Source organism: Pristiophorus japonicus, chromosome 4, assembly GCF_044704955.1.
Source record: "Pristiophorus japonicus isolate sPriJap1 chromosome 4, sPriJap1.hap1, whole genome shotgun sequence".
Classification (NCBI taxonomy): Eukaryota; Metazoa; Chordata; class Chondrichthyes; family Pristiophoridae; genus Pristiophorus; species Pristiophorus japonicus.
The window spans coordinates 152088453-152114622 of record NC_091980.1 but is presented as its reverse complement, the minus strand read 5'-3'; the positions used below and the strand labels follow the sequence as shown (position 1 = coordinate 152114622).

Genomic DNA, 26170 nt, shown 5'->3' with positions numbered 1-26170 from the left:
GTGTTCACCGTTATTTATGCACCAAATCGTACAGCGACTTCAGGCGAGCACAGATGCGTGATTAAATGCAAAAATCTAGATATTGCTGTCTGAGATGCACCGTTCTTTCTCGCCATCTGACTCATGTTCAAATACCTTGAACAGTGTGAAGTTCCTGTACTTGTGCGGTCGATTCAAACTAAACACGCCACATTTCAGTCTTAAGAGCTAGATATTCGCCGACTTTGCGACCGTGTTTTTGCTGCTATTTCACCCTCCGCGGCGAAAACCCGGTTGGCGGGATCTTCGGTGCCCTTTTTGCAGCGGCACTTTCCACATACCACCGGGGAGAGGAGTGCCGACGTGCAACACCCGAAATAGCGTTTGCGATCGATATTTGGCTCTCTCCGCACCTGTATTCTGTGCGCGGTGAAAAGCCTGCGTTGCAGCCTTGCCAGCAACGGTAAGTATGAAGACCTGCAAAAAAGGGTAAGTTAAAGTTTTTATTTTTTAGTTCTTTTTCAGCGATTTAGTAGGTAAGTGTTTTGTGACTCTTTTTTTCCCCCTTCCCAAGATGCCTCTCGCCACGCTATCAGCCCCGGGCTAAAGTTGCGAAATTCGCGGTTTGCGCCACGAATCCTCGTGCAACACCGATTTTTATCGCTGGGCAAATTAAAGGCCAAATATCGGGCCTGAAAACGGTAGAGAAATAAAAATGGCGTAAAAATACCGTTTTCACTGAAGAACTCATTTCTAGCCTTATGTATCCTTTTTAATAATGTGACAAAAGTTAATTGCTGCCAAACAACCTTTCTGGCACAGAAAATTTACTTTTACAAGTGAGGAGTCTCATTCCTTCAGCTTTTAATTTTTTTGAGATTTTGAAAAAATAAACTTTTTTCTTTGTCTCTCTCTCTCTCTCTCTCTCTCTCTCTAAATCCAGTCTTTCTTTCCCTCTCTATATTTTGCCTTCTGTACCCGATTTGACATTGAGTTCACCAGTCTAATTTCCACTTTCTGGTTCAGGCTCTGCAATCCGTAATCCTTCAACCTGGTTGAGGAGCTTCACCGTGGCTTGCCCTGTTGTCACAGGTTCTAGATACCCTGCAGAGGGTTTGGATTTCCCACGTACTGCAACTTGTGACACAAAATCTCATTGAAATTAAATGGGATGGGGCAAGTCTATCTAACAGTGGGCACTATTTGACAAATGCAGTAAATTGTGGCCCAGTGAGATTGGCACTACCTGTGCAGTGTATTGAAGTGATGGTTTTCTTGGGTTAACGCTAATTCCCTGCCCCATGTGTATCTCAGGTGACTGCAGTTCCACAAGACATCTACTGCTGTGACCGGAGTGCAGAATATGAGCGTCGGTTGATGAGGGAAGGGGGTCACCTCACATCCAAGCAGTGCCTCCTGTACGGAACTCCACAGCTAGCTCTTCATTGGCGAAATCGGCTGTCTTTCTTCTTCCTTGACGGTCCTGGGGGTTTGTTAGCGGTTCAGTCCAGACATGGCTGGTCCTTCATTAGGATCCCTGGTAAGTAGATCGAAATTTCTCTCTTCCGATTCTGTTTTATTGTATAAATATGTGATAGGTGCATGCACGCATGTTAGGGGCTAGTTCTTCAAATTCAGCAATCTGGGTACCCAATGGAGTACTACATTTCTAGCCCACATAAATGTGGCTGCTGTGTTTGAGGAAGTTGCATGAAATCACTTTCTGCCCCTTCAATACTACGGCTAAAGTTCCTTAACTGTGTTCGTTCCCACTGGAGCCTAAACGCTCCATTTATTCTGTAGAGATTTGGCAATAACTGAGAAATTGCGCAAGTGAAAATCAGGTGGGCCCTTTGTAGTGTTGGTAAAACATCTGTACAGATCATCAATGGCCAAGGGGGTTTCAGGCCTGTGTTCCCATCCACAAAATCAAAAATGTGACACCAAGTACCTGTAACGTGAGCTGTTTATGTTTGTCGCTAGTACATTCAATCGCAAGCTCCGTTTGGGCCTCCAGTAACGAGTGCATTTGGTCAGTGATACCAGAGGCCAGCCTTGATGAGTGCTGACGACAGGCATTGAGAGGATGCATCAGTGTCCAAAATCTCAGAGTTTTGGAGGGGGAAGAGGATGAAGGATCAGTAGTATGCCTACTCTCTTGGATATCCTACAGATTGATCACAACAAAGTATATCTACTGTCTGGTCGATCCAGAGATTGCCCACTCACTTAGCCTGTCTATATCCCTTTGCAGATTTCTTGTGTCGTCTTCCCAATTTGCTCTCCCACCCATCTTTGTATCATCAGCAAATTTGGCTACATTACACTCGATCCCTTCATCCAAGTCATTAATATAGATTGTAAATAGTTGAGGATCCAGCACCGATCCCTGCGGCACCCCACTAGTTACTGTTTGCCAACCGGAAAATGACCCATTTATCCCGACTTCTGTTAGTTAGCCAATCCTCTATTCATGCTAATATATTACCCCGAACCCCGTGAACTTTTATCTTGTGCAATAATCTTTTATGTGACACCTTATCGAATGCCTTCTGGATGTCCAAATTCACCACATCCACTGATTTCCCTTTATCCATCCTGCTCATTACATCCTCAAAGAACTCCAGCAAATTTGTCAAAAATTATTTCCCTTTCATAAAACCATGTTGATTCTGCTTGATTGAATCATGCTTTTCCAAATGTCCTGCTGCTGCTTTCATAATAATGGATTCCAGCACTATAGACCAGTTAACCTAATATCTGTCATTGGGAAAATGCTGGAGTCCATTATTAAGGAAGTAGTAGCAGGACATTTAGAAAATCATAATGCAGTCAAGCAGAGTCAGCATGGTTTTATGAAAGGAAAATCATGTTTGACACATCCTCAAAGAACGACAGAAAATTTAGCGAGCAGGGTAGATAAAGGGGGATCCAGTCGATGTGGTGTATTTGGATTTCCAGAAAGCACTCGATAAGGTGCCACATAAACGGTTACTGCACAAGGTAAGAGCTCACGGGGTTGGGGGTAATATATTAGCGTGGATAGAGGATTGGCTAACTAACAGAAGTCGGGATAAATAAGTCATTTTCCGGTTGGCAAACAGTAACGAGTAGAGTGCCGCAGGGATCGGTGCTGGATCCTCAACTATTTACAATCTATATTAATGACTTGGATGAAGGGACCGAGTGTAATGTAGCCAAATTTACTGATGATACAAAGATGGGTGGGAAAGCAAGTTGTGAGGAGGACACAAAGAATCTGCAAAGGGATATAGACAGGCTAAGTGAGTGGGCAAAAATTTGGCAGATACAGTATAATGTGGGAAAATGTGAGGTTATCCACTTTGGTAGGAAAAATAAAACAGCAAATTATTATTTAAATGGGGAGAGACTACAAAATGCTGCGTTACAGAGGGATCTGGGGGTCCTTGTACATGAAACACAAAAAGTTAGTATGCCGGTACAGCAAGTAATTAGGAAAGCAAATGCAATGTTGGCCTTTATAGAAACATATAAATTAGGTGCAGGAGCAGGCCATTTGACCCTTCAAGACTGCACCACCATTCAATAAGATCGTGGCTGATCATTCAACCTCAGTATCCCTTTCCTGCTTTCTCTCCATACCCCTTGATCCCTTTAGCCATAAGGGCCATATCTAACTTCCTTTTGAATATATCTAATGAACTGGCCTCAACAACTTTCTGCGGTAGAGAATTCCACAGGTTAACAACTCTCTGAATGAAGAAGTTTCTCCTCATCTTGGTTCTAAATGGCTTACCCCTTATCCTTAGACTGTGACCCCTGGTTCTGGACTTCCCCAGCATCGGGAACATTCTTCCCGCATCTAACCTGTTAAATCCTGTCAGAATTTTATTTGTTTCTGAGATCCCCTCTCATTTTTCTAAATTCTAGTGAATACAAGCCCAGTCGATCCAGTCTATCCTCATATATCAGTCCTGCCATCCCAGGAATCAGTCTGGCGAACCTTCGCTGCACTCCCTCAATAGCAAGAACATCCTTCCTCAGATTAGGAGACCAAAACTGAACACAGTATTCCAGGTGTGGCCTCACCAAGGCCCTGTACAACTGCAGTAAGACCTCCCTGCTCCTATACTCAAATCTTCTAGCTGTGAAGGACAACATGCCATTTGCCTTCAACACCTGCTGTACCTGCTTGCCAATTTTCAATGACTGATGTACCATGACACCAAGGTCTCGTTGCACCTCCCCTTTTCCTAATCTGTCACCATTCAGATAATATTCTGCCTTCCTGTTTTTGCCACCAAAGTGGATAACCTCTTATTTATCTACATTATGCTGCATCTGCATTGCATTTGTCCACTCACCTAACCTGTCCAAGTCACCCTGCAGCCTCTTAGCATCCACCTCACAGCTCACACTGCCATCCAGCTTAATGTCATTTGCAAACTTGGAGATATTACATTCAACTCCTTCATCTAAATCATTAATGTGTATTGTAAAGAGTTGGGGTCCCAGCACTGAACCCTGCGGCACCCCACTAGTCACTGCCCTCCATTCTGAAAAGGACCCATTTATTCCAACTCTCTGCTTCCTGTCTGCCAACCAGTTCTCTATCCACGTCAATACATTACCCCCAGTACCATGTGCTTTAATTTTGCACACTTATCTCTCGTGTGGGACTTTGTCAAAAGCCTTTTGAAAGTCCAAATACACCACATCCACTGGTTCTCCCTTGTCCACTCGACTAGTTACATCCTCAAAAAATTCTAGAAGATTTGTCGAGCATGATTTCCCTTTCATAAATCCATGTTGACTTGGACCGATCCTGTCACTGCTTTCCAAATGCGCTGCTATTTCATCTTTAATAATTGATTTCAACATTTTCCCCACCATCGATGTCAGGCTAACCGGTCTATAATTCCCTGTTTTCTCTCTCCCTCCTTTTTTAAAAAGGTGGTGTTGCATTAGCTACCCTCCAGTCCATAGAAACTGATCCAGAGTCAATAGACTGTTGGAAAATGATCACCAATGCATCCACTATTTCTAGGGCCACTTCCTTAAGTACTCTGGGATGCAGTCTATCAGGCCCTGGGGATTTATCGGCCTTCAATCCCATCAATTTCCCTAACACAATTTGCTCACCAATAAGGATTTCCTTCAGTTCCTCCTTTTCGCTAGACCTTTGAACCCCTAGTATTTCCGGAACCAAACTATTTGTTCAATTGGTCTGCCATTTCTTTGTTCCCCATTATAAATTCACCTGATTCTGACTGCAAGGGGTCTACATTTGTCTTCACTACTCTTTTTCCCTTCACATATCTATAGAAGCTTATTGCAAGGGAGATGGAGTATAAAAGTAGGGAAGTCCTGCTACAACTATACAGGGCGTTAGTAAGACCACACCTGGAGTACTGCGTGCAGTTTTGGTCTCCTTATTTAAGGAAGGAAATACTTGCATTGGTGACAGTTCAGAGAAGGTTCACGAGGTTGATTCCTCAGATGAAGGGGTTGTCATATGAAGAAAAGTTGAGCAGGTTGGCCCTATATTCATTGGTGTTTAGAAGACTGAGGTGATTTTATTGAAACGTATAAGATTCTGAGGGGGCTTGACAGGGTAGATGCAGAGAGTATGTTTCCCCTCGTGGGGGAATCTAGAACTAGGGAGCATAGTTTCAGAATAAGGGGTTGCCCATTTAAAACAGAAATGAGGAGGAATTTCTTCTGAGGGTTGTAAATCTGTGGAATTCTCTATCCCAGAGAGCTGTGGAGGCTGGGTCATTGAATATATTTAAGGTGGAGATTGACAGATTTTTGGACAATAAGGGAGTCGAGGGTTATGGAGAGCGGGCAGGGAAGTGGAGCTAAGGCCAGGATCCGATCAGCCATGATCATACTGAGTGGAGGAACAGGCTCAAGGGGCCGAATAGCCTACTCCTGCTCCTATTTCTTATGTAGTAACTAAGGCTGTAATATTTTGCAGGGCGAGTGCAGGGAACATTTGCTGATGAACATCTGATAGAGACCATGGTCATTGTACAGTCGGCACACTCCGGATGTTTTTAAGTATTCGGGAGTCCATAGCAAAAGCTCAAAAATACAACTTGAGGTTTTTGATATACGATTTACCTGTAAATACAATACTGTACAAAATTGAAAGTTCTGCCCTGCTGTATGCAGTTGAAGCGGGCTAATTCTGTGATCCACCCAGTCAGTTTATTTGGGCTGCAGCCATTTAATGCTATTTTGCGGAGATCTAAACCCTGAAATGATAGAGCAGAAGGTGTTCATTTTGTTAACAGGCTCTATCCTTCCTCTCTATTCAATTTGTCTTTGTATTTTCAATTATTGGCAAAAGCCAAAACACTAAATATTAAGTCTCTGATGCCAACAACAGCCTGCCAAGCCAGTATCTACCCCAACAAGCTGTGGGATGGGCAATAAATGCCAGCTTTGCCAGCGATGTCCACATATAGAGAAGTAAAGGAACTAGAGGATTATCCACGGCATAGCTTGCAGATGGCAGTCAGGAGTAAAGCTGTAACATTGGAGGCCAATCTCTGTGGGCTGGGAGTGCAGCTATAACATTGGAGGTAGACCTGTGTGGGCTGGGAGTGGAGGTGTAACATTGGAGGCAGACCTGCGTGGGTTGGGGGTGGAGTTGTGTGGGCAGGGGATGGAGGTGTAACATTGGAGGCAGACCTGTGTGGGTTGGGGGTGGAGTTGTGTGGGCAGGGGATGGAGTTGTAATATTGGAGGCAGACCTGCGTGGGTTAGGGGTGGAGTGTAATATTGGAGGCAGACCTGTGTGGAGAGGAGGGTAAGGAAAGTGATGAGGGGAAATGGCAACGCGGAGGAGAGCAAAGAATAGGTCTGGGAAGAGGAAAAATGAACTAAAATTAATTTAATTTTAAACAGTCTTAGAATGAGGAGAAATCCACCAAATAAATTACGTGAAGTAAAGGAATTAAGAAAATTGAAGAGATTGACAAAATTAACAAAATAAATTTAAAGAGCGCTTACTCATCAGCAATATTAACTGAATGAAAAGTTTGGCTTCAGTTTAAAAAAATGCATTGAAGATCGTGGACGTGGAAATAGGAGGAGGCCATTCAGCCCCTCGAGCCTTTTGCATAGGACCAGGGGGAGGCCATTCAGCCCCTCGAGCCTGTTGCATAGGACCAGTGGGAGGCCATTCAGCCCCTCGAGCCTGATACACAGGAACAGGAGGAGACCCATTCAGCCCCTCGAGCCTGTTAGACAGGAACAGGAGGAGGCCATTCAGCCCCTCGAGCATGTTACACAGGAACAGGAGGAGGCCATTCATCCCCTCGAGCCTGTTACACAGGAACAGAAGGAGACCCATTCAGCCCCTCGAGCCTGTTTCACAGGAACAGGAGGAGGCCATTCAGCCCCTCGAGCATGTTACACAGGAACAGGAGGAGGCCATTCAGCCCCTCGAGCATGTTACACAGGAACAGGAGGAGGCCATTCAGCCCCTCGAGCATGTTACACAGGAACAGGAGGAGGCCATTCAGCTCCTCGAGCATGTTACACTTGGGGACAAGAATGTGCAGCGCTGCGAATTGATTGTTCCCTTTGTTTGCCACAGAGATTTGGGGCGGGTGAGAGGGAGGGCCGGACCCTGCAGGGCAGAGGACCTGGTCGGGTGTAGAAACCACGGGTCGGGGAAGTGAGATGAATGGCCAGTAGTGCAGCCCAGCAGCCAGGGCAGCATTTCACAAACCCTGGCGGGGGAAGAGGCTTAGCAGCAGCGACAGTACAGCTACTGAATAGAAGGGGCTGCTGAACAGAAATGGAACCCACGCTATATGGCCAAAAAACAGGATTGGGTGATGAGGTTAGGGATCATGACAACCTAATTCTGTGGGCCATGAGGTGAATACAGTTGCCTTTACTCACCTTTAGCAAGGTCTGCCATTCTTGAGGAAATGAACTGCTGCAGGACCACCCTGTGCTGAGTGTTATCTATTGCCTTGAGTTCCGAGGGTGATCACGTAACGTGATGTTGCATAACTCAACACTTGCAGCGCCACCTAGAGCTGCAATGTTATTAGAATCTGGAGACCACTCGCTATTTCCAGCAGAGGTTAGGAGCAGGAACTGGTCTGAATTTCTCCTGTCTTCTCTGTAGTCCAGGGCAAGACCAATTGTAGCAGCAGAGTGCTGCCTCTGGATCAGCGAAGGATGCATAGGTTGGTCAGGATGCCTCAGGTTACACCGAGTGGTGCCTTTATCCACAAAGCAGTGGGATAGCAGTCAAAGTAAAACTCGCCCCAAATGGTTGTAATGGGTAAGGTCGGAAATAATTGCTTATTTTAAATAAGGAGGTAGATGGTAAACAATTCAACTGTTTTCAGCTGCTGGAGATTACAGAGCAGATAGCGGAGAGGAAAAAAGACTTCAAGCACGCCAGTGCTAGTTGCTGTTCTCAGAAAAACAGCTTTTGAGAAAAGGCTGCTTGATCACGCCATCTGCAAGGTTCAGGCCGAGGAGGTGGAGGAAAGGGACAGGAATACAGTGTTTATGTTACTCTGCCAGCCTCCCCTAACAGGAAGTGCAAGCGAGGAAACCATTGATGTGAAATTAATGAAGTCATTATGTTCAAAAACCCCATCAATTTGACCACGAGCTAAGCGCCCTGAACAGAACACCCTCACCCGCAGAATCTGGACCCTTAATCTGAATATGGAGACACCAAAGTTGAGGCCCAGGGTGCTGGGCACACCAAGGTTGATGAGAGGAGCATAAACAAGGTCCATCTGCGAGTAGTGATTGGGCGACACCAAGCTTGGGTTTGAAATGCCCATGAGGAAGGGCAGGCGAAGGGAGGTGAGGAGCTCCACAATTTGACGTTGGAGAAGGACTACATGATGAGTTTGTGGAAAAGGTTTCTCAAAACAAAAGGCTGCAAACCGCAGAATTTTCATAATTGCCACACTGCTTCTGCGTGCCCAGTGAAGTAGAAATGGCCATCGCCCCTGTAATCACTCTCCATCGGGGAGTATCGCCCCTGCAAATCATTCGCCCTCGGGGAGTGTCAGTCCTCCAATCATTCACAGAAATTTGAATGGGCCGCGCAGGAGCCAAGAAAAACATTTGCTTATCACTGCCCCTCCTCCTCTCCCCAAGGGCTGATTGCTTACAGACCATTCTTGTGTTGGACAAGTGAGTCAGCACCTTCAGGGAAGGAGAGGTGGGGAAAGGAACGTGGAACCCAAGCACTGCGCTGTCTGAGGTTTGTGCTTGACCTAAACTACCCATTTCTAACATACTATTGAACACAGCCTGCTGTATTATTGCTGGTAATTCTAGGGAGAGGAGATGTTCTAACTTCGTTATTTATCCTTGATGATTTCAACCTTCATCGTAACTCTCCCTTCACTCACTTGTCTTGCCATCTCACTTCTCTCATCATCACTCTCCCCATTGGTATTTCCACCCAAAAGTACGGCCCCCCAGTGATCTCTGTATAATGAAATGCCCAAATCTCTCTCAGATCTCTTTTCACGTCCCTGCTTATATATAGCTCAACTCAGCCTCCCGAACCAACTCTCTTTCACCTCAGGGAGAGGGGAAAACTTTATTCTTCATCTCTTACACACTCCCTCTCAAACTCCAACCATCCCCTTTCTCTAGGGTTTTATTGGCGTCTCTAGTAGGTTCCTTCCATCCTCTCCTTACCTGCTGCTCACACCCTCCCCCCTGCCACCACTGCCTTTCCCCCACTCTCTTGCATCCCCTTTGTCCCTCCCTCAAAGTTCACTATTTCGATCCTTCCCTTCCAGCCTGTACCTCCCCACCCATTGGGAGAGTCCATTTTCTTTCTCTATCTGTGGAGCTGAGATCGCCATCCGATGTGAGAAAAGTACTGTTTTGGTGATGGATTTGGCAGAAGATACTGTCTGGAGGGGAGGAGTCTGGTGCATGCCATGGGCAGTGCAGGGAATTGTTGTACACGATTACTACCATTGGGTGGCGGTACATCACCAGCACAGCCAGCGGGCCGTTATGGAGAGCGACGGAGCTGCAGGGAGCACAATATTCAAGCCCTGCACCAGAGCAGTGTCTTTCTTTTCACAGCCATTTTACAAAATTACAGCTACTCAGTGTGACACACTCAGTTGTATATTCCCAGCCATCAGAAAGCAGCTGACACTGGAACTGCAGGCTGCTGTCACACACTCTCGCAGTCAAACTACATACATTAAAGTAACGTTAGATGGTCTTGTGTTTGAGTAGCGAAGTTTGTACTTCACACGTCCATCGCTGCACCTCACTGAAGTGTCACTGTCGTCAGCTGTGTAAAATTATTGTACAATGTGCACCTGAAATGCCCAGCACCATGATCCTGCGCGCTATCCTTTCACACATTAGGGTACAGGTCTGTCCTTCCAAACACTGGGGTGCAGTACTGGTGGGTACAGTCTGTCCTTCCAAACACTGGGGTGCAGTACTGGTGGGTACAGGTCTGTCATTGTATAACACTGGGGTACAGTACTGGTGGGTACAGGTCTGTCACTGTATAACACTGAGGTACAGTACTGGTGGGTACAGGTCTGTCACTGTATAACACTGGGGTACAGTACCGGTGGGTACAGGTCTGTCAGTGTATAACACTGGGGTACAGTACTGGTGGGTACAGGTCTGTCACTGTATAACACTGGGGTACAGTACTGGTGGGTACAGGTCTGTCACTGTATAACACTGGGGTACAGTACTGGTGGGTACAGGTCTGTCACTGTATAACACTGGGGTACAGTACCGATGGGTACAGGTCTGTCACTGTATAACACTGGGGTACAGTACCGATGGGTACAGGTCTGTCACTGTATAACACTGGGGTACAGTACCGATGGGTACAGGTCTGTCACTGTATAACACGGGTACAGTACTGGTGGGTACAGGTCTGTCACTGTATAACACTGGGGTACAGTACTGGTGGGTACAGGTGTCACTGTATAACACTGGGGTACAGTACCGATGGGTACAGGTCTGTCACTGTATAACACGGGTACAGTACTGGTGGGTACAGGTCTGTCACTGTATAACACTGGGGTACAGTACCGATGGGTACAGGTCTGTCACTGTATAACACGGGTACAGTACTGGTGGGTACAGGTCTGTCACTGTATAACACTGGGGTACAGTACCGATGGGTACAGGTCTGTCACTGTATAACACGGGTACAGTACTGGTGGGTACAGGTCTGTCACTGTATAACACTGGGGTACAGTACCGATGGGTACAGGTCTGTCACTGTATAACACGGGTACAGTACTGGTGGGTACAGGTCTGTCACTGTATAACACTGGGGTACAGTACTGATGGGTACAGGTCTGTCACTGTATAACACGGGTACAGTACTGGTGGGTACAGGTCTGTCACTGTATAACACTGGGGTACAGTACCGATGGGTACAGGTCTGTCAGTGTATAACACGGGTACAGTACTGGTGGGTACAGGTGTCACTGTATAACACTGGGGTACAGTACCGATGGGTACAGGTCTGTCACTGTATAACACGGGTACAGTACTGGTGGGTACAGGTCTGTCACTGTATAACACTGGGGTACAGTACTGGTGGGTACAGGTCTGTCAGTGTATAACACGGGTACAGTACTGGTGGGTACAGGTGTCACTGTATAACACTGGGGTACAGTACCGATGGGTACAGGTCTGTCACTGTATAACACTGGGGTACAGTACCGATGGGTACAGGTCTGTCACTGTATAACACTGGGGTACAGTACCGATGGGTACAGGTCTGTCAGTGTATAACACTGGGGTACAGTACTGGTGGGTACAGGTCTGTCACTGTATAACACTGGGGTACAGTACCGATGGGTACAGGTCTGTCACTGTATAACACGGGTACAGTACTGGTGGGTACAGGTCTGTGCTTGTGATGGAACAGTTTAAAATGTTGAATTTGGGGTGCATTGCGTTGTTGATTTGCCTGTACAGGTTGAACCTCTCGAATCCGGCATTCTTATCTGGCTATCTCCCTTGTCCGGCAACATTCCCGGCAGGAGGTCGTGACCCGCGCTGTGTCCTGGGATTGGCTGCTCCTCCTCTCCCTGGTGCTCCCTCTGAGGCTGGGTCGGCGTGCTGCGTCCTGAGGCCGGCCGCATTTCGGGCCCAGCTTGGTCCTAGCAATCCTCCTGCCCGTTGCACCGCCACTGCTCGCGGATCTTGATGCCGCAGTGGAAGTTCCCCGGCTGGCAGGAGAAGCAGTTCTTGTTGTTGCAGCGGTCTACCGGCGGGTAACACATATGCCACTGGTACCCCGCAGTGGGTACTCGTCATTCTGGCAGGCTGCGCAGCTCTCGTCATCCGGGCAGTGCCGCCACTCATCGCAGCGCTGCACGTCGGTGAAGCAGGCCCGTCGTTGCCGCTGCCGCGGAAGGCAGTCGCCTTTCACCTGGTAGGTGGTGTTGAAGCCGTGACCAGTGCTGCTAGGCTCGGTGTGGGAGGAGACAGCGATTTGACCCCAGGAGGACTCGAGGGTGATGGTGTGCCGGTTGTTGCGGAAGGAGAGGGTCTGCAGCAGCCTGCAGCGCTCTTAGGCCGCCCGGTCGTGCACACACACCCTGTTGCTGTAGCCCAGGTGCAGGCCGAGCTGCAGCACGTAGCGCCGGTTGTCCTGCGTGTACACTGGCCAGGTGCAGTCCAGCTGTGCCGCGGGCGGAAGTAGTCGGGCGAGGCAAAGGAGCTGTAGAAATTATCCAGCCTCTCGCCACAGCTCCTCCTCTCCCCGCCGCCTCCGGGCCGATCGAAGCTGGGCCCAAAATGCTGACCTCGCGTTGTCTGGTAAATTCTCTTATCGGGCTCAGGCCAGGTCCCGAGGGTGCCGGATAAGAGAGGTTCAACCTGTACTTTCTTGATACTGGTGACAGCGCTTGATACTTCGTGACAAAATTGGCTCTGGTTCATTTAAATTCAGGTGTTTTAGATTGGAAAAACACTTTGTTACAAATATAAGTTGGATGCAGGCTGTCTGGTGACATTGAGCCCGGCTGAAAAAGATTGGGGCCTGGGTTATTACTGCTCAATGTGGCAGTGAGATGCTGAGTGTAGCAGCAGCTGCGGCTGGCTTTGACCTCTTCACTCCACAAGGTGTCAACATTTCCATCATAATGAATGGGAAGTGACTGAGTGATTGCAATCTGATAGTGAGACAGGGTTAAAAGGCAGAAAGTGATGTGTTTACGTGGCGCATTGCACTGCTGCTAACCTCTCTGAGGATCAGCAGTCTGTAGTAAATACTTCCTCCACCATTTCCCCTAACAGTGCTTCACAGACCCCACGCTCAGAGCCGCTGCCGAGTTCACTCGCTTCCCACACTGCTCTCCACACGCTTGGCAACAAGTAGCTCTGACCCACCTGAGACCGGCAGTGACAGCACAACAGCACAGGAGCCGACACGCTTACACAACTGCAGAATGGCGGAAGCGGGCCTTGTGGGCTCCTGCCCAATCTAATTACTGATGGCCGGCTGGGTTTAACCCTCGCACCACTCAAGGCCATTGCAGCTTGTGGTGTGACTGCTGTGGTCAAGGTGACATGTCAATACTGGGGAGTGAAACACGCTTCATTTCAAAAATCAAACACTCCAAGGGTTAGATACAGAGTACAGCTCCCTCTACACTGTCCCATCAAACACTCCCATGGCAGGTACAGCACAGGTTAGATACAGAGTACAGCTCCCTCTACACTGTCCCATCAAACACTCCCAGGGCAGGTACAGCACGGGTTAGATACAGAGTACAGCTCCCTCTACACTGTCCCATCAAACACTCCCAGGGCAGGTACAGCACAGGTTAGATACAGAGTAAAGCTCCCGCTACACTGCCCCATCAAACACTCCCAGGGCAGGTACAGCACGGGTTAGATACAGAATAAAGTTCCCTCTACACTGTCCCATCAAACACTCCCAGGGCAGGTACAGCACGAGTTAGATACAGAGTAAAGCTCCCTGTCCCAGTGCCTCCACCGTATGCCCCCTGTGCACGCCACAAAACAAAAGCTTGGCTCCCCTCCCCAACCTCACCAATGTGACATACTTCTCTTTTCCAAACCAGCTGTGCTGTGGAGTGTGAATGACATTGGCGATTTAGCTGAATTAGTGGAGCTTGATGCTCATTATGAGCCCCAAAACATGATTCAAAGTTTGTAGTTTCAGGAATTTGTACATTTTTATCCTGTGAACTGAGGTCGGACAGAAATCAGGGAGCCTCACAGACTCGTATCTGTGTATATACTAAAATAAACTTTTGAGACAAAGTTCCAACAACAAGGGCTCAGTGGGTGAGGGCACAGAGTGGTGTGATACTGAGCTGTACAGATCAGAGGTCCTCAGGTTTGGCTGATGCTTGTGTTGCCTTGTAAATGGGCTGTAATCCTTAATTAAACTTAAGTTTGTCACTTTGTGTTTTACCTAGTGCAGGAACGGGACACAGTCCTCAAAGGGTACTCCTTTTGGTTGATTACATTGCCACTCTAATCCTTGCCTTCTATCTATGTTTTGATTTAGCAATTTAAACATTACGTTTCTCTGTCCAGACTTGCTTGTGTTGTGAGTGCAGAGAGCAGGTCCTGTATGTTGTTGGGCTGCATTCGGACTGAAATGCGACGCTTGAACGCACCATTGCTCGCTGTTAATGTTTCTGGGGAAAATAGGTACTTCGATATTTCCCGTAGAGGCCCACGGCCTCACTCTGTCCTTACAATGACCAGATAATCTGTTTTAATGATGTTGTTTGAGGGATAAATATTGGCCAGGACACCAGGGAGAACTTCCTGCTAATCTTAGAATAGTGTCGTGGGATCTTTTACACCTTCCTGAGAGAACCCAGTTTAACGTCTCATCTGAAAGATGGGACTTCCGACAGTACAACACTCGCTCAGTATTGCACAGGAGTGTCGGCCTGGATTATGTGCTCACATCTCTGGAATGGGACACGATCCCACAAGCCACTGACTCGAGTGAGTGTTTTACCCATTGAACCACAACAGAGGCACCTATGGGGCCATGCCCAGCAGAGGGAGCACATTCAAGGGCAGGAAAACCCTCACAGTCAGAGCATGTGCTTCTACTGCGTGCGATGGGATGACTTTCTCAGGCCAAAGAGGCACACCCTGGTATCCGAATGAAAAATTTAAATTAAGGACACTTTCATGGAACTGCCTGGGCCACAACTGGGTTACAGTTCAACAGTTAAAGTCTGCATGTCCGTTCTCTTGATCTTAAATAGTAATGATGTCAATAATATTATCAAATATGATCTCTCTTTGGGTTTCTAAATCCTGGAATATGGGCGGCAGAGAGTGTGAAATAGCACCTCCTTCACTTTCTCAGGGAAATCTAACTCTACAGGGATCATTTTGTTTGCGATAGTTGACCTGAGCCCAGGGGGTAACGTATATGCAGAGCACCCAGCTGGTGTGTGGAGCTGTGGGGTCAGCTCACAGATTGCAGCTTACTGTGAGGCGCACAACCCATCACTGGGAGGCCGGATAGGCAGGTTCTCTCCAGTTAAGAAAGTTTTTTTTTTAAACATTTTGTACGCATAAGTTGTTATGTATAAAATGGAGTTGGCTTCAGCTTGAAGTATCACTAGGCAATCCCTTTGCACCATCAGCTTGCTCTGTAATTCCTTTACTTTTGTTCTCCAATCACTACTTCCCCCAGCCACTTCAAAGTAGAAAATTATCCCTGTTCTGTCAAATGCTTCACTCGAGTCCCCTGCCAGCAAACCAACCAGGAAACCTGCCTCTGAGTTTCCTCCTGTTGTGGAAATGAGTTATAGAGCAGTCCACATCTGGGCCAAACCATCTCCTATTTCCCTTCCCAGCTCCCGTCTAAATATAAAATGCAAACAGGAAGATTGGATCGGCTAGGTTCACAAACAGCACTGACGTTTCTCTGACGAGTTTCGTTGGATATTTTTACAGTTCAAACCCTCCCGCTTTCCTCCTAGAAATGTCCCGCTGAGGGTTTAATGCTCCAGCCATGACACGGGTAATTACGCATTGATCAGCCTGCTTTTAAAAAGGGTTGCACCGTTACAAATCGGGAGAGGGTTATCCCAGTATGCAAACAACAAATAAAGACTTGTATTAATATAACATGCCTCTTAGAAACCTCTGTGCTTTACATGCAACTGTTACTTCTGAAGTGCAGTCACACACAGCAGCAATTTTGCACAAAGCAAGATCCCACAAACAACATGAGATGTATGACCAGCCAGTTGTTTTTCAGTGGTAGTGTTTGGAGAAGGATTGTTGAGACCACTACAACTCTTTGCTCTTCAGATAGTCTCATAGGATTTTCATTGGAACCTTGGTTGAATTTCTTGTCTGTTAGAATGCACCTCTGACAATGCAGCTCAGTACTGCTAGATTGTGTGTTGAACTTCGGGCATTGGGCTTGAATCAACAACTGACCTGTACTGACACTAATGAAAGTGTTCCATTAAAATAAAACTGCTGGGGGCATCTACACTGCATTTCAGAGCCTGGAGGTTTACTGTCAGCTTAGCAATTGGATCGAAAACAGACTCTGGGGTTATACCGTCAATTTAGTGATGTTGTAGAGCAAAAGCTACTTAACTGTCAAGAAAAGTGATCGTATAACTGCATGGACCAAGGAGCCTGGCAGGTGTATGAGTTGCAGGGTCTCGTGAAGTCCCGCGGTGTGTGATGCAAGTTGGCGGAAGCAGAATCATCATAGAATCATAGAAATTTACAGCACGGAAGGAGGCCATTTCGGCCCATCGTGTCCGCGCCGGCCGTCAAAGAGCTACCCAGCTTAATCCCACTCTCCATCTCTTGGTCCGTAGCCCTGTAAGTTAAGGCACTTCAAGTGCACATCCAAGTACTTTTTAAATGTGGTGAGGGTTTCTGCCTCTACCACCCTTTCAGGTAGTGAGTTCCAGACTCCCACCACCCTCTGGGTGAAAACATTTCCCCTCAAGTCCCCTCTAAACCTCTCCCCCAATTACTTTTAAATCTATGCCCCCTGGATGTTGACCCCTCTGCTAAGGGAAATCATCATCATCATCATAGGCGGTCCCTCGTATCGAGGATGACTTGCTTCCATGCCAACAGGTGTTTCAATGAAGGATCAAATATTCCAGGACCCGAACTGCATGTTGAAGGGTGGAAGATGCCTGTACGTGGATTTTTTTAAACGTGTGGTGGCCGTTGCACACCAGCTACCACACAGGCTTGACAGTGAAATAGGTCCTTCCTATCCACTCTATCGAGGACCCTCATAATTTTATACACCTCAGTAAGGTCTCCCCTCAGTCTCCTCTGTTCCAAAAAAAACAAACACAGCCTACCCAATCTTTCCTCATAGCTAAAATTCTCCAGTCCAGGCAACATCCTGATAAATCACCTCTGCACCCTCTCTAGTGCAATCACATAGAAATATAGAAATTTACAACGCAGAAGGAGGCCATTTCAGCCCATCGTGTCCGCGCCGGCCGACAAAGAGCCCCATGGCCCTTGGTCAGCAGCTCTAAAGGTTATCTACAAACCCATGAACAATGACGGAACAGCAAAGAGCACCCAGCCCAACCAGTCCACCTCACACAACTGCGACGCCCCTTATACTGAAACATTCTACACTCCACCCCAACCGGAGTCACGTGATCTCCTGGGAGAGGCAAAAACCAGATAAAAACCCACACCAATTTAGGGAGAAAAAAATCTTGGAAAATTCATCTCCGACCCATCCAGGCGATCAAAACTAGTCCAGGAGATCACCCTGGCCCTTTTCTATTCCCTGCGTACTTACCATTATATCTGTGCCGTCCAACCAAAGGTCATCCAGTCTAATCCCAATTACCAACTCTAGGTCCGTAACCCTGCAAGTTGCTGCAGTTTAAGTGCCCATCCAACCATCTCTTAAAAGTGGTGAGGGTTTCTGCATCCAGGCAGCGTGTTCTAGATTCCCACAACCCTCTGCGTAAAGAAACCCCCTCTAAACCTTCCACCAACCACCTTAAAACTATGCCCCCCCCCCCCGTAATAGACCCCTCCACCAATGGAAATAGACCCTTACTATCCACTATGTCCAGGCCCCTCAATATTTTGTACACCTCAATGAGGTCTCTCAGCTACTTCTGTTCCAATGAGAACAAAACCCACCTGTCCTCATACCTAAGATTCTCCATTCCAGGCAGCATCCTAGTAAATCTCCTCTGTACCCTCTCTAGCGCAATCACGTCCTTCCTATAATACGGCGACCAGAACTGCACGCAATACTCTAGCTGTGGCATAACCAAAGTATTATATAATTTAAGCACAACCTCCCTGATCTTATATTCTATGCCTCGGCCAATAAAGGCAAGCATTTCGTATGACTTCTTAACCACCTTATCCACCTGGCCTGCTACTTTCAGGGATCGGTGGACAAGCACTCCAAGGTCCCTTTGTTCATCTGCACTATTAAGTGGCCTTCCGCTTAATGTGTATACCTTTTCCTTATTAGCCCTCCCAAAGTGCATCACCTCACACTTCTCTGAATTAAATTCCATTTGCCACTGCTCTGCCCACCTGACCAATAGATTGATATCCTCCTGCAGCCCTCTTCATTATCAACCACACAGCCAATTTTAATGTTGTCTGCAAACTTCTTAATCATACTCCCTATATTCAAATCTAAATCGTTGATATATACCACAAAAAGCAAGGGACCCAGTACTGAGCCCTGCAGAACCCCACTGGAAACATCCTTCCAGTCACAGAAACATCCATCAACCATTACCCTTTGCTTCCTGCCTCTGAGCCAATTTTGGATCCAACTTGCCACTTTGCCCTGGATCCCATGGGCATTTACTTTCGTGATCAGTCTTCCATGTGGGACCTTATCAAAAGCCTTGCTAAAATCCATATACCCTACAGCAAACGCACTATCCTCATTGACCCTCCTTTTTACCTCCTCAAACACTTCTATCAAGTTAGTCAGACACGACCTGCCTTTAACAAACCCGTGCTGACTGTCCCTAATTAATCCGTGTCTTTCTAAATGAAGATTTATCCTGTCCCTCAGAATTTTTTCCAATAATTTTCTCACCACCTGTAATGGTGACTGGCCTGTAATTATTTGGTCTATCCATTTTTCCCTTTTTAAACAGCGGTACAATGTTAGCAGTCCTCCAGTCCTCTGGCACCACACCTGTAGCCAGAGAGTACTGGAAAATAATGGTCAGAGCCTCTGCTATTTCCTCTTTTGCTTCTCTTAACAGCCTGGGATACATTTCATCTGGGGATTTATCCACTTTCAAAGCTGCTAAACCCTTTACTTCCTCTCTATGTTTATTTCATCTAATATTTCACAATCCTCCTCCTTGAATGCAATGTCTGCATCGCCCCTCTCTTTTATGAAAACAAACGCAAAGTATTCATTAAGAACCATACCCACATCTTCCGCCTCCACACACATTATCTTTATGGTCTCTAATAGGCGCTACTCTTTCTTTAGTTATCCTTTTGCTCTTAATGTATTTATAAAACATCTTTGGGTTTTCCTTTATTTTACTTGCCAACATTTTTTCAAGCTCTCTCTTTGCTTTCCTAATTTCCTTTTTAATTTCACCCCTGCACTTTCCATACACCTCTCGGGTTTGGGTTTCTACAGTGTTGAATCCTCGGAATCTGTCATAAGCCTCCCTTTTTTTCTTCTTCCTACCCTATGTGTCCCTTGACATCCAGGGGGCTCTAGATTTGTTAGCCCCATCTTTTTTCTTTAAGGGAACATACTTGCTCTAAACCTTCAGGATTTCTTCCTTGAATGCCTCGCACTGCACGGACACCTTTAAGTAGCTGTTTCCAGTCCACTTTGGCTAAATTACATCTCAGCTTAGTAAAATTGGCTTTTTCCCAATTTATTCCTGGTCTGTCCTTTTCCATAACTACCCTAAGTCTAACTGAATTATGATCACCAGCACCAAAATGCTCTCCCACTGATACCCCTTCCACAAGCCCAACTTCATTCCCTAAAACTAAGTCCAGAACCGACCCCTTCCTCCTTGGGCTTGCTATGTACTGGCTAAAAAAAGTTCTCCTGAATGCATTTTAGGAATTCTGCACCCTTTATACCATTCACACTAATTGTATCCTAGTTAATACTTGGGTAGTTGAAATCCCTTACTATTACTTGTATAGATTTTGCACTTCCAGTTGTCCAATGGGACAGGGAGATAAAGAACAAGTGTGCGATAGAAGTTGACAGATGGTGAACTCGGGCTGGGTGCATCGTGGTCCTGCTGTGCTAAGCAGTACAGGGCCGAAAGACACATCAAACTGGTTGTCCCCCAAGTTTCTCTTGGGTAGCTGATGCTCATTCGCACAAAGTTTTATGCAGTAAAGTGAAATGATGGGTATCTTGGAGCCAAATGAGCCTGTATATCCTTGCAGCCCATCTCCCAGAGGGCTAATCGCCATGGTTACTTCAATCATGGGGCTTGAGCACCACAGTCAGAGAGTGAGACCAGTGCTCTGTTAGTAACCCAACATTCCTATACACAAGTCCACACAAACTCTCCTTATTTGGCTGCTTATCCCTTTATCTCGCTGTCTATAATTTTCCATGTTCCTGGAATATCTTGATAATACAGCAGGTCAGATGGTATCATACAGTCAAAACTCCCATAATACATTTTCTAAGACGAATGGTGAAGTAGGGAATTGCTTTGGGCGTGGCTGGTGCAACACTGTTTTCTTTTCATGCTCTCCAAGGTCAAAGAAGTTGCAGGAACAGTTAAGGCCTAGAGACACAGCCAGTTTTTGAGACATCCATTCCATCTCCCCACCATATCCCTCACTCTCTCCATAAATATAGAAATTTATAGCGCAGAAGGAGGCCATTCCGGCCCATCGTGTTTGCGCCGGCCGACAAAGAGCCGCACGGCCCTTGGTCAGCAGCCCTAAAGGTTACATATAAACCTATGAACAATGACGGAAAGGCAGAGAGCACCCAGCCCAACCAATCCGCCTCACCACAAATGAGACATCCCTTATACTAAAACATTCTACACTCCACCCCAACCGGAACCATGTGATCTCCTGGGAGAGGCAATAACCAGATAAAAACCCAGGCCAATTTAGGGAGAAAAAATTGGTAAAATTCCTCTCCGATCCATCCACGTGATCGAAATTAGTCCAGGAGATCACCCTGGCTGTATTCTATTCCCTGCAGTACTTACCATTAAATCCGTTCCGTCCAACAAACGGTTATCCAGTTTAATCCCAATTACCAGCTCTAGGTCTGTAACCCTGCAGGTTACGGCACTTCAAGTGCCCATCCAACCATCTCTTAAAAGTGGTGAGGGTTTCTGCATCCATCACTCTTCCAGGCAGTGAGTTCCAGATCCCCACAACCCTCTGCATAAAGAAGCCCTCCCTCAAATCCCCTCTAAACCTTCCACCAACCACCTTAAAACTATGCCCCCTCGTAATAGACCCCTCCACCAATGGAAATAGACCCTTATTATCCACTATGTCCAGGCCCCTCAATATTTTGTACACCTCAATGAGGTCTCCTCTCGACCTCCTCTGTTCCAATGAGAACAAACCCAGCCTATCCAATCTGTCCTCATAACTAAGATTCTCCATTCCAGGCAGCATCCGAGTAAATCTCCTCTGCACCCTCTCTAGTGCAATCACGTCCTTCCTATAATACGGTGACCAGAACTGCATGCAGTACTCCAGCTGTGTCCTAACCAAAGTATGAGACAATTTAAGCATAACCTTCCTGCTCTTATATTCTATGCCTCAGCCAATAAAGGCAAGCATTCCGTATGCCTTCTTAACCACCTTATCCACCTGGCTTGCTACTTTCAGGGATCTGTGGACAAGCACTCCAAGGTCCCTTTGTTCATCTACACTATTAAGTGGCCTACCGCTTAATGTGTATACCCTTTCCTTATTAGCCCTCCCAAAGTACATCACCTCACACTTCTCTGAATTAAATTCCATTTGCCATTGCTCTGCCCATCTGACCAGTAGATTGATATCCTCCTGCAGCCCATGACTTTCCTCTTCATTATCAACCAGAGCCAATTTTAGTATCTTCTGCAAACTTTTTAATCATACTCCCTATATTCAAATCTAAATCGTTGATATATACCACAAAAAGCAAGGGACCCAATACTGAGCCCTGCGGAACCCCATTGGAACATCCTTCCCGTCACAAAAACATCCAGCAATCATTATCCTTTGCTCCCTACCTCCGAGCCAATTTTGGATCCAACTAGCCACTTTGCCCTGGATCCCATGGGCTTTAACCTTCATGACCAGTCTACCATGCGGGACCTTATAAAAAGCCTTGCTAAAGTCCATATATACTGCATCGTACGCAATACCCTCATCGACCCTCTTGGTTACCTCCTCAAAACAGTCAATCAGGTTAGTCAGACACGATCTTCCCTTAACAAATCCGTGCTGACTGTCCCTAATTAATCCTTGCCTTTCCAAATGTAAATTTATTCTGTCTTTCAGGATTTTGTCCAATAATTTTCCCACCACTGACGTTAGGCTGACAGGCCTGTAATTACTATCCCTTCATCCCTTCTTAAACAAGGGTATCACATTAGCAGTCCTCCAATCTTCCGGCAGCGTCCCAAATCCAAAGAGGACTGGAAAATGATGGTCAAAGCCTCTGCTATTTCCTCTTTTACTTCACTCAAAAGCCTACAATGCATTTCATTCTGGCCTGGGGACTCATCTACTTTCAAAGCTGCTAAAGCGCTTAATACTTCCTCTCTCTATGTTTATTTCATCCAAAATATCACATTCCTCCTTGATAGCAGTATCTGCACTGCCCCTTTCCTTTGTGAAAACAGATGCAAAGTATTCGTTAAGAACCTTACCAACATCTTCCGCCTCCACACAAAGATGGTCTCTAATAGGCCCTACCCTTTCTTTAGTTACCCTCTTACTCTTAATATATTTATAGAACATCTTTGGGTTTTCCTTAGTTTTACTAGCCAAGAATTTTTCATGCTCTCTCGTAGCATTTCTAATATCCTTTTTAATTTTGCCTCTTAACTTTCTATATTCCTCCAAAGATTCTATAGTATTTAGCCGTCGGTATATGGCATAAGCTTCCCTTTTTTTCATTATCCTCCTTTGCAAGTCCCTAGACATTCAGGGGGCTCTAGAATTGTTATTCCCACCCTTTTCCATGAAGGGCACATGTTTGGCCTGAGCCTTCCGGATCTCCTCTTTGAATGCCTCCCACTGTTCCGACACTGATTTACCCACATGTAGCTGTTTCCAGTCCACCATGGCCAAATCACTCCTCAACTTAGCAAAATTAGCTTTTCCCCAATTTGGGACTTTTATTCCAGGCCTATCCTTGTCCTTATCCATAACTAACTTGAATCTGACTGAATTATGGTCACTGGCACCCAGGTCTCTCCCACTAATACCCCTTCTACCTGCCCAGCTTCATTCCCCAAAACTAAATCCAAGACCGCTCCTCTCGTGTTGGGCTTGTTACATACTGACTGAAAAAGTTCTCTTGAATGCATTAAGAATTCCGCACCCTCTATACCCTTCACACTAAATGTGTCTCAATCAATATTTGGGTAGTTAAGCTGCAGGAACCCTGGCTAATTTCCCCCTCTCTAGCCAATGGCACCAAGACCAGTTGTAGATCAGTGCTTCAAGCAAAGCCCAGGGAAATGAAGCCCTGCCAAAAATTGCAGTGGCAGCAGAACCCATCATAGTTTTTAAAAAGAGATGGGGTTAACTATTTGAGAGAGAAAAAATTAAAAGGGCAGACAAATGGGGCTAAGAACAGCTCTTTCAGAGAGGGGATATAGGCACAAATGATTTCCTTCTATACTGTAAGACTGATTCTGAAGCTGCCTCAATGCCATGGCCAAGGTAGAACCCAGGTTGTAGGGATTCAAGGAGAGTGGAGATGAAAAGCCGACTAGACCCGAGTGGCAGTTAGAAAGAAGGGAGGGGTGAAAACAAAAAGCTTGGACACCCCTGGTCTACCCACGGGGTGATGAGGTGTATTGCACGTGACTGGGGACTTCGAGTTTTGCATGCGCAGCTCCCTACATGCACTGAAGATAGTGTCAGTTACAATCTCCAGGTATGTTTGTCTCTCCCTTCATCTGCATTAATTTTCAGCAGGACTACCCAATTTAAGGTGCCAGTATTCTGCCATTCCCCTGCTACAGGAAGTCACCAGATGGCGTTACAGCCGATATGTGCCCCGCTCTAATCTCGGAGTGCTGGCTAAAACTGGGTTGGACTCAAAATGCCAATTGACTATTACCAGCTAGTAACGTCCTGTACCCTCAATTAGCATGGGGAAAGCAGATACCTGCAGGTTAAACAGGCTATTGGTTAAAGTAAGGGCGATTAACCCAGCTGGAGAATAATGTCGAACAGTAGGTGGCACATTCATTATACAATTTAAAAAAAAACAACCTTCACCATCCATAAGCATTGCTGTATGCAAGGTGCTTTGAAGAGCTTCTGGGACACGTGATAAGACACCATAAAACTATTTGTTTCTTTAAAAGAAAGAAGACTTGGATTTATATAGTGCCTTTCACGACCATCAGACATCTCAAAATGCTTTACAGCCAATTAAGTATTTTTTTTTGGAGTGTAGTCACTGTTGTAATGTAGGAAACATGATAGCCAATTTGTGCACAGCAAGCTCCCACAAACAGCAATGTGATAATGATCAAGTCATCTGTTTTAGTGATGTTGGTTGAGGGATAAATATTGGCCAGGACACCGGGGATAACTCATGTGCTCTTCTTCGAAATAATGCCTTAGGATCTTTTAGGTCAACTTAAGAGCAGACAGGGCCTCAGTTTAACTTCTCATCCGAAAGACGTTACACCACACCTGGAGGTATTTTATGTAGGGAGCCTGGTTTTGTGGTAGATACCAGCACACATCAAGAGTCAATCTGGTAGCAGAAAATGCTGCTTTTATTAGTTCTGAAAAACACATACAAGTGTCTTTAGAAATGAAAGGGATGCTGCATCTGGAGAGAGGAAACCTCGTGTTCGCTAGGGTAAGCCACAGACGGCAGCAATACTATGGTTTCTTGCAGGAATATTTTTCCCTCGCAGTGTGGAAAATGGCTTTGATGCCAGTCTCGGACTTTCACACAATGCGATGGGTTGAAGCAGGCTGTAGTGGGGCAGGGTGGCTCATATTTTTGGCAGCTGGGATGTGGCCAGCAGGAGCTGTAGTGTAGGTGGGGTTCATTTTATACTGTCGGGCCACTTCCCTGGGGACAGATAAGGACTGGAAACATGAATTAATGTATTATCACAAATCTCTGAATGTTTACACTGCAGGAAAATTAACTATAGAAAGTGGCTTGGAAAGGAAAAATGCAGTTTGATTTAATGCTGCTGACCTCAGTGGGAGGGTCTTGGATGGTGTGAGAATGAAAAAGAATGCAACTACCGGCTTTCAAATTCCAAATTCGGATTTTCCTGCTCATTAAATCAGGCGCAAGGGGTTTGTAACATTTAACAAATATCACAACAGGAGAATCCAAAGCTGTTTACTTCACAACATGAGAGTGGGAAGAAGCCCACATTCTGACTGTGACCGTACCCCATCAGTTTATACCCCCCATGAACAAAGCATTATGGGCGGTGGGGGGTGAACGGGGGCTTGTCGCTCAAAAAATAACCTCGCTGCAGGGAATCAGAGACTAGTGATGTTAGACTTTTCACTTCAGTCAGCTCCAAACTGAATAGAACAAGGTTCCCCTGTAATGACAGTCAATTTGTCACTCTCCACACCTGTTAAAGAACTTGCATTTATATAGCACCTTTCACATCCTTAGGATGTCTCCATGCACATCACAGTTGCTGAAGTACTTCTGAAAAAAAGCCACTGTTTATACGGAGGAAAACACAGCTGCTAATTTGTGCACAGCAAGGTCCCACTAATAGCAAATGAGATAAGTGACACGGTAATCTGTTTTTGGAGATGTTAATTGGAGGAGAATGATCATGGGATCTTTTACGTCTACCCAAACAATCAGACAGGGCTTCTGAAAGAGGACTTTCTCCAACAATGCAGCGCTCTCTCATATGCGTAGATATGATGGTAAGTACTGCAGGGAATCGAATACGGCCAGGCTGATCTCCTGGACTAGTTTCGCTCGCCTGGATAGGTCGGA

General features: G+C 46.2%; 1 protein-coding gene across 1 annotated transcript in view; it reads left to right on the top strand.

Annotated features, from left to right (window-relative positions):
* The window catches only part of ino80 (INO80 complex ATPase subunit), a 165546-nt gene that overhangs the window by 88339 nt on the left and 51037 nt on the right, over nt 1-26170 (top strand). The window contains exon 12 of the mRNA XM_070877851.1: nt 1294-1519. Coding sequence (XP_070733952.1) covers nt 1294-1519 — 226 coding nt within the window. The remainder of the gene's footprint in view (nt 1-1293; nt 1520-26170) is intronic.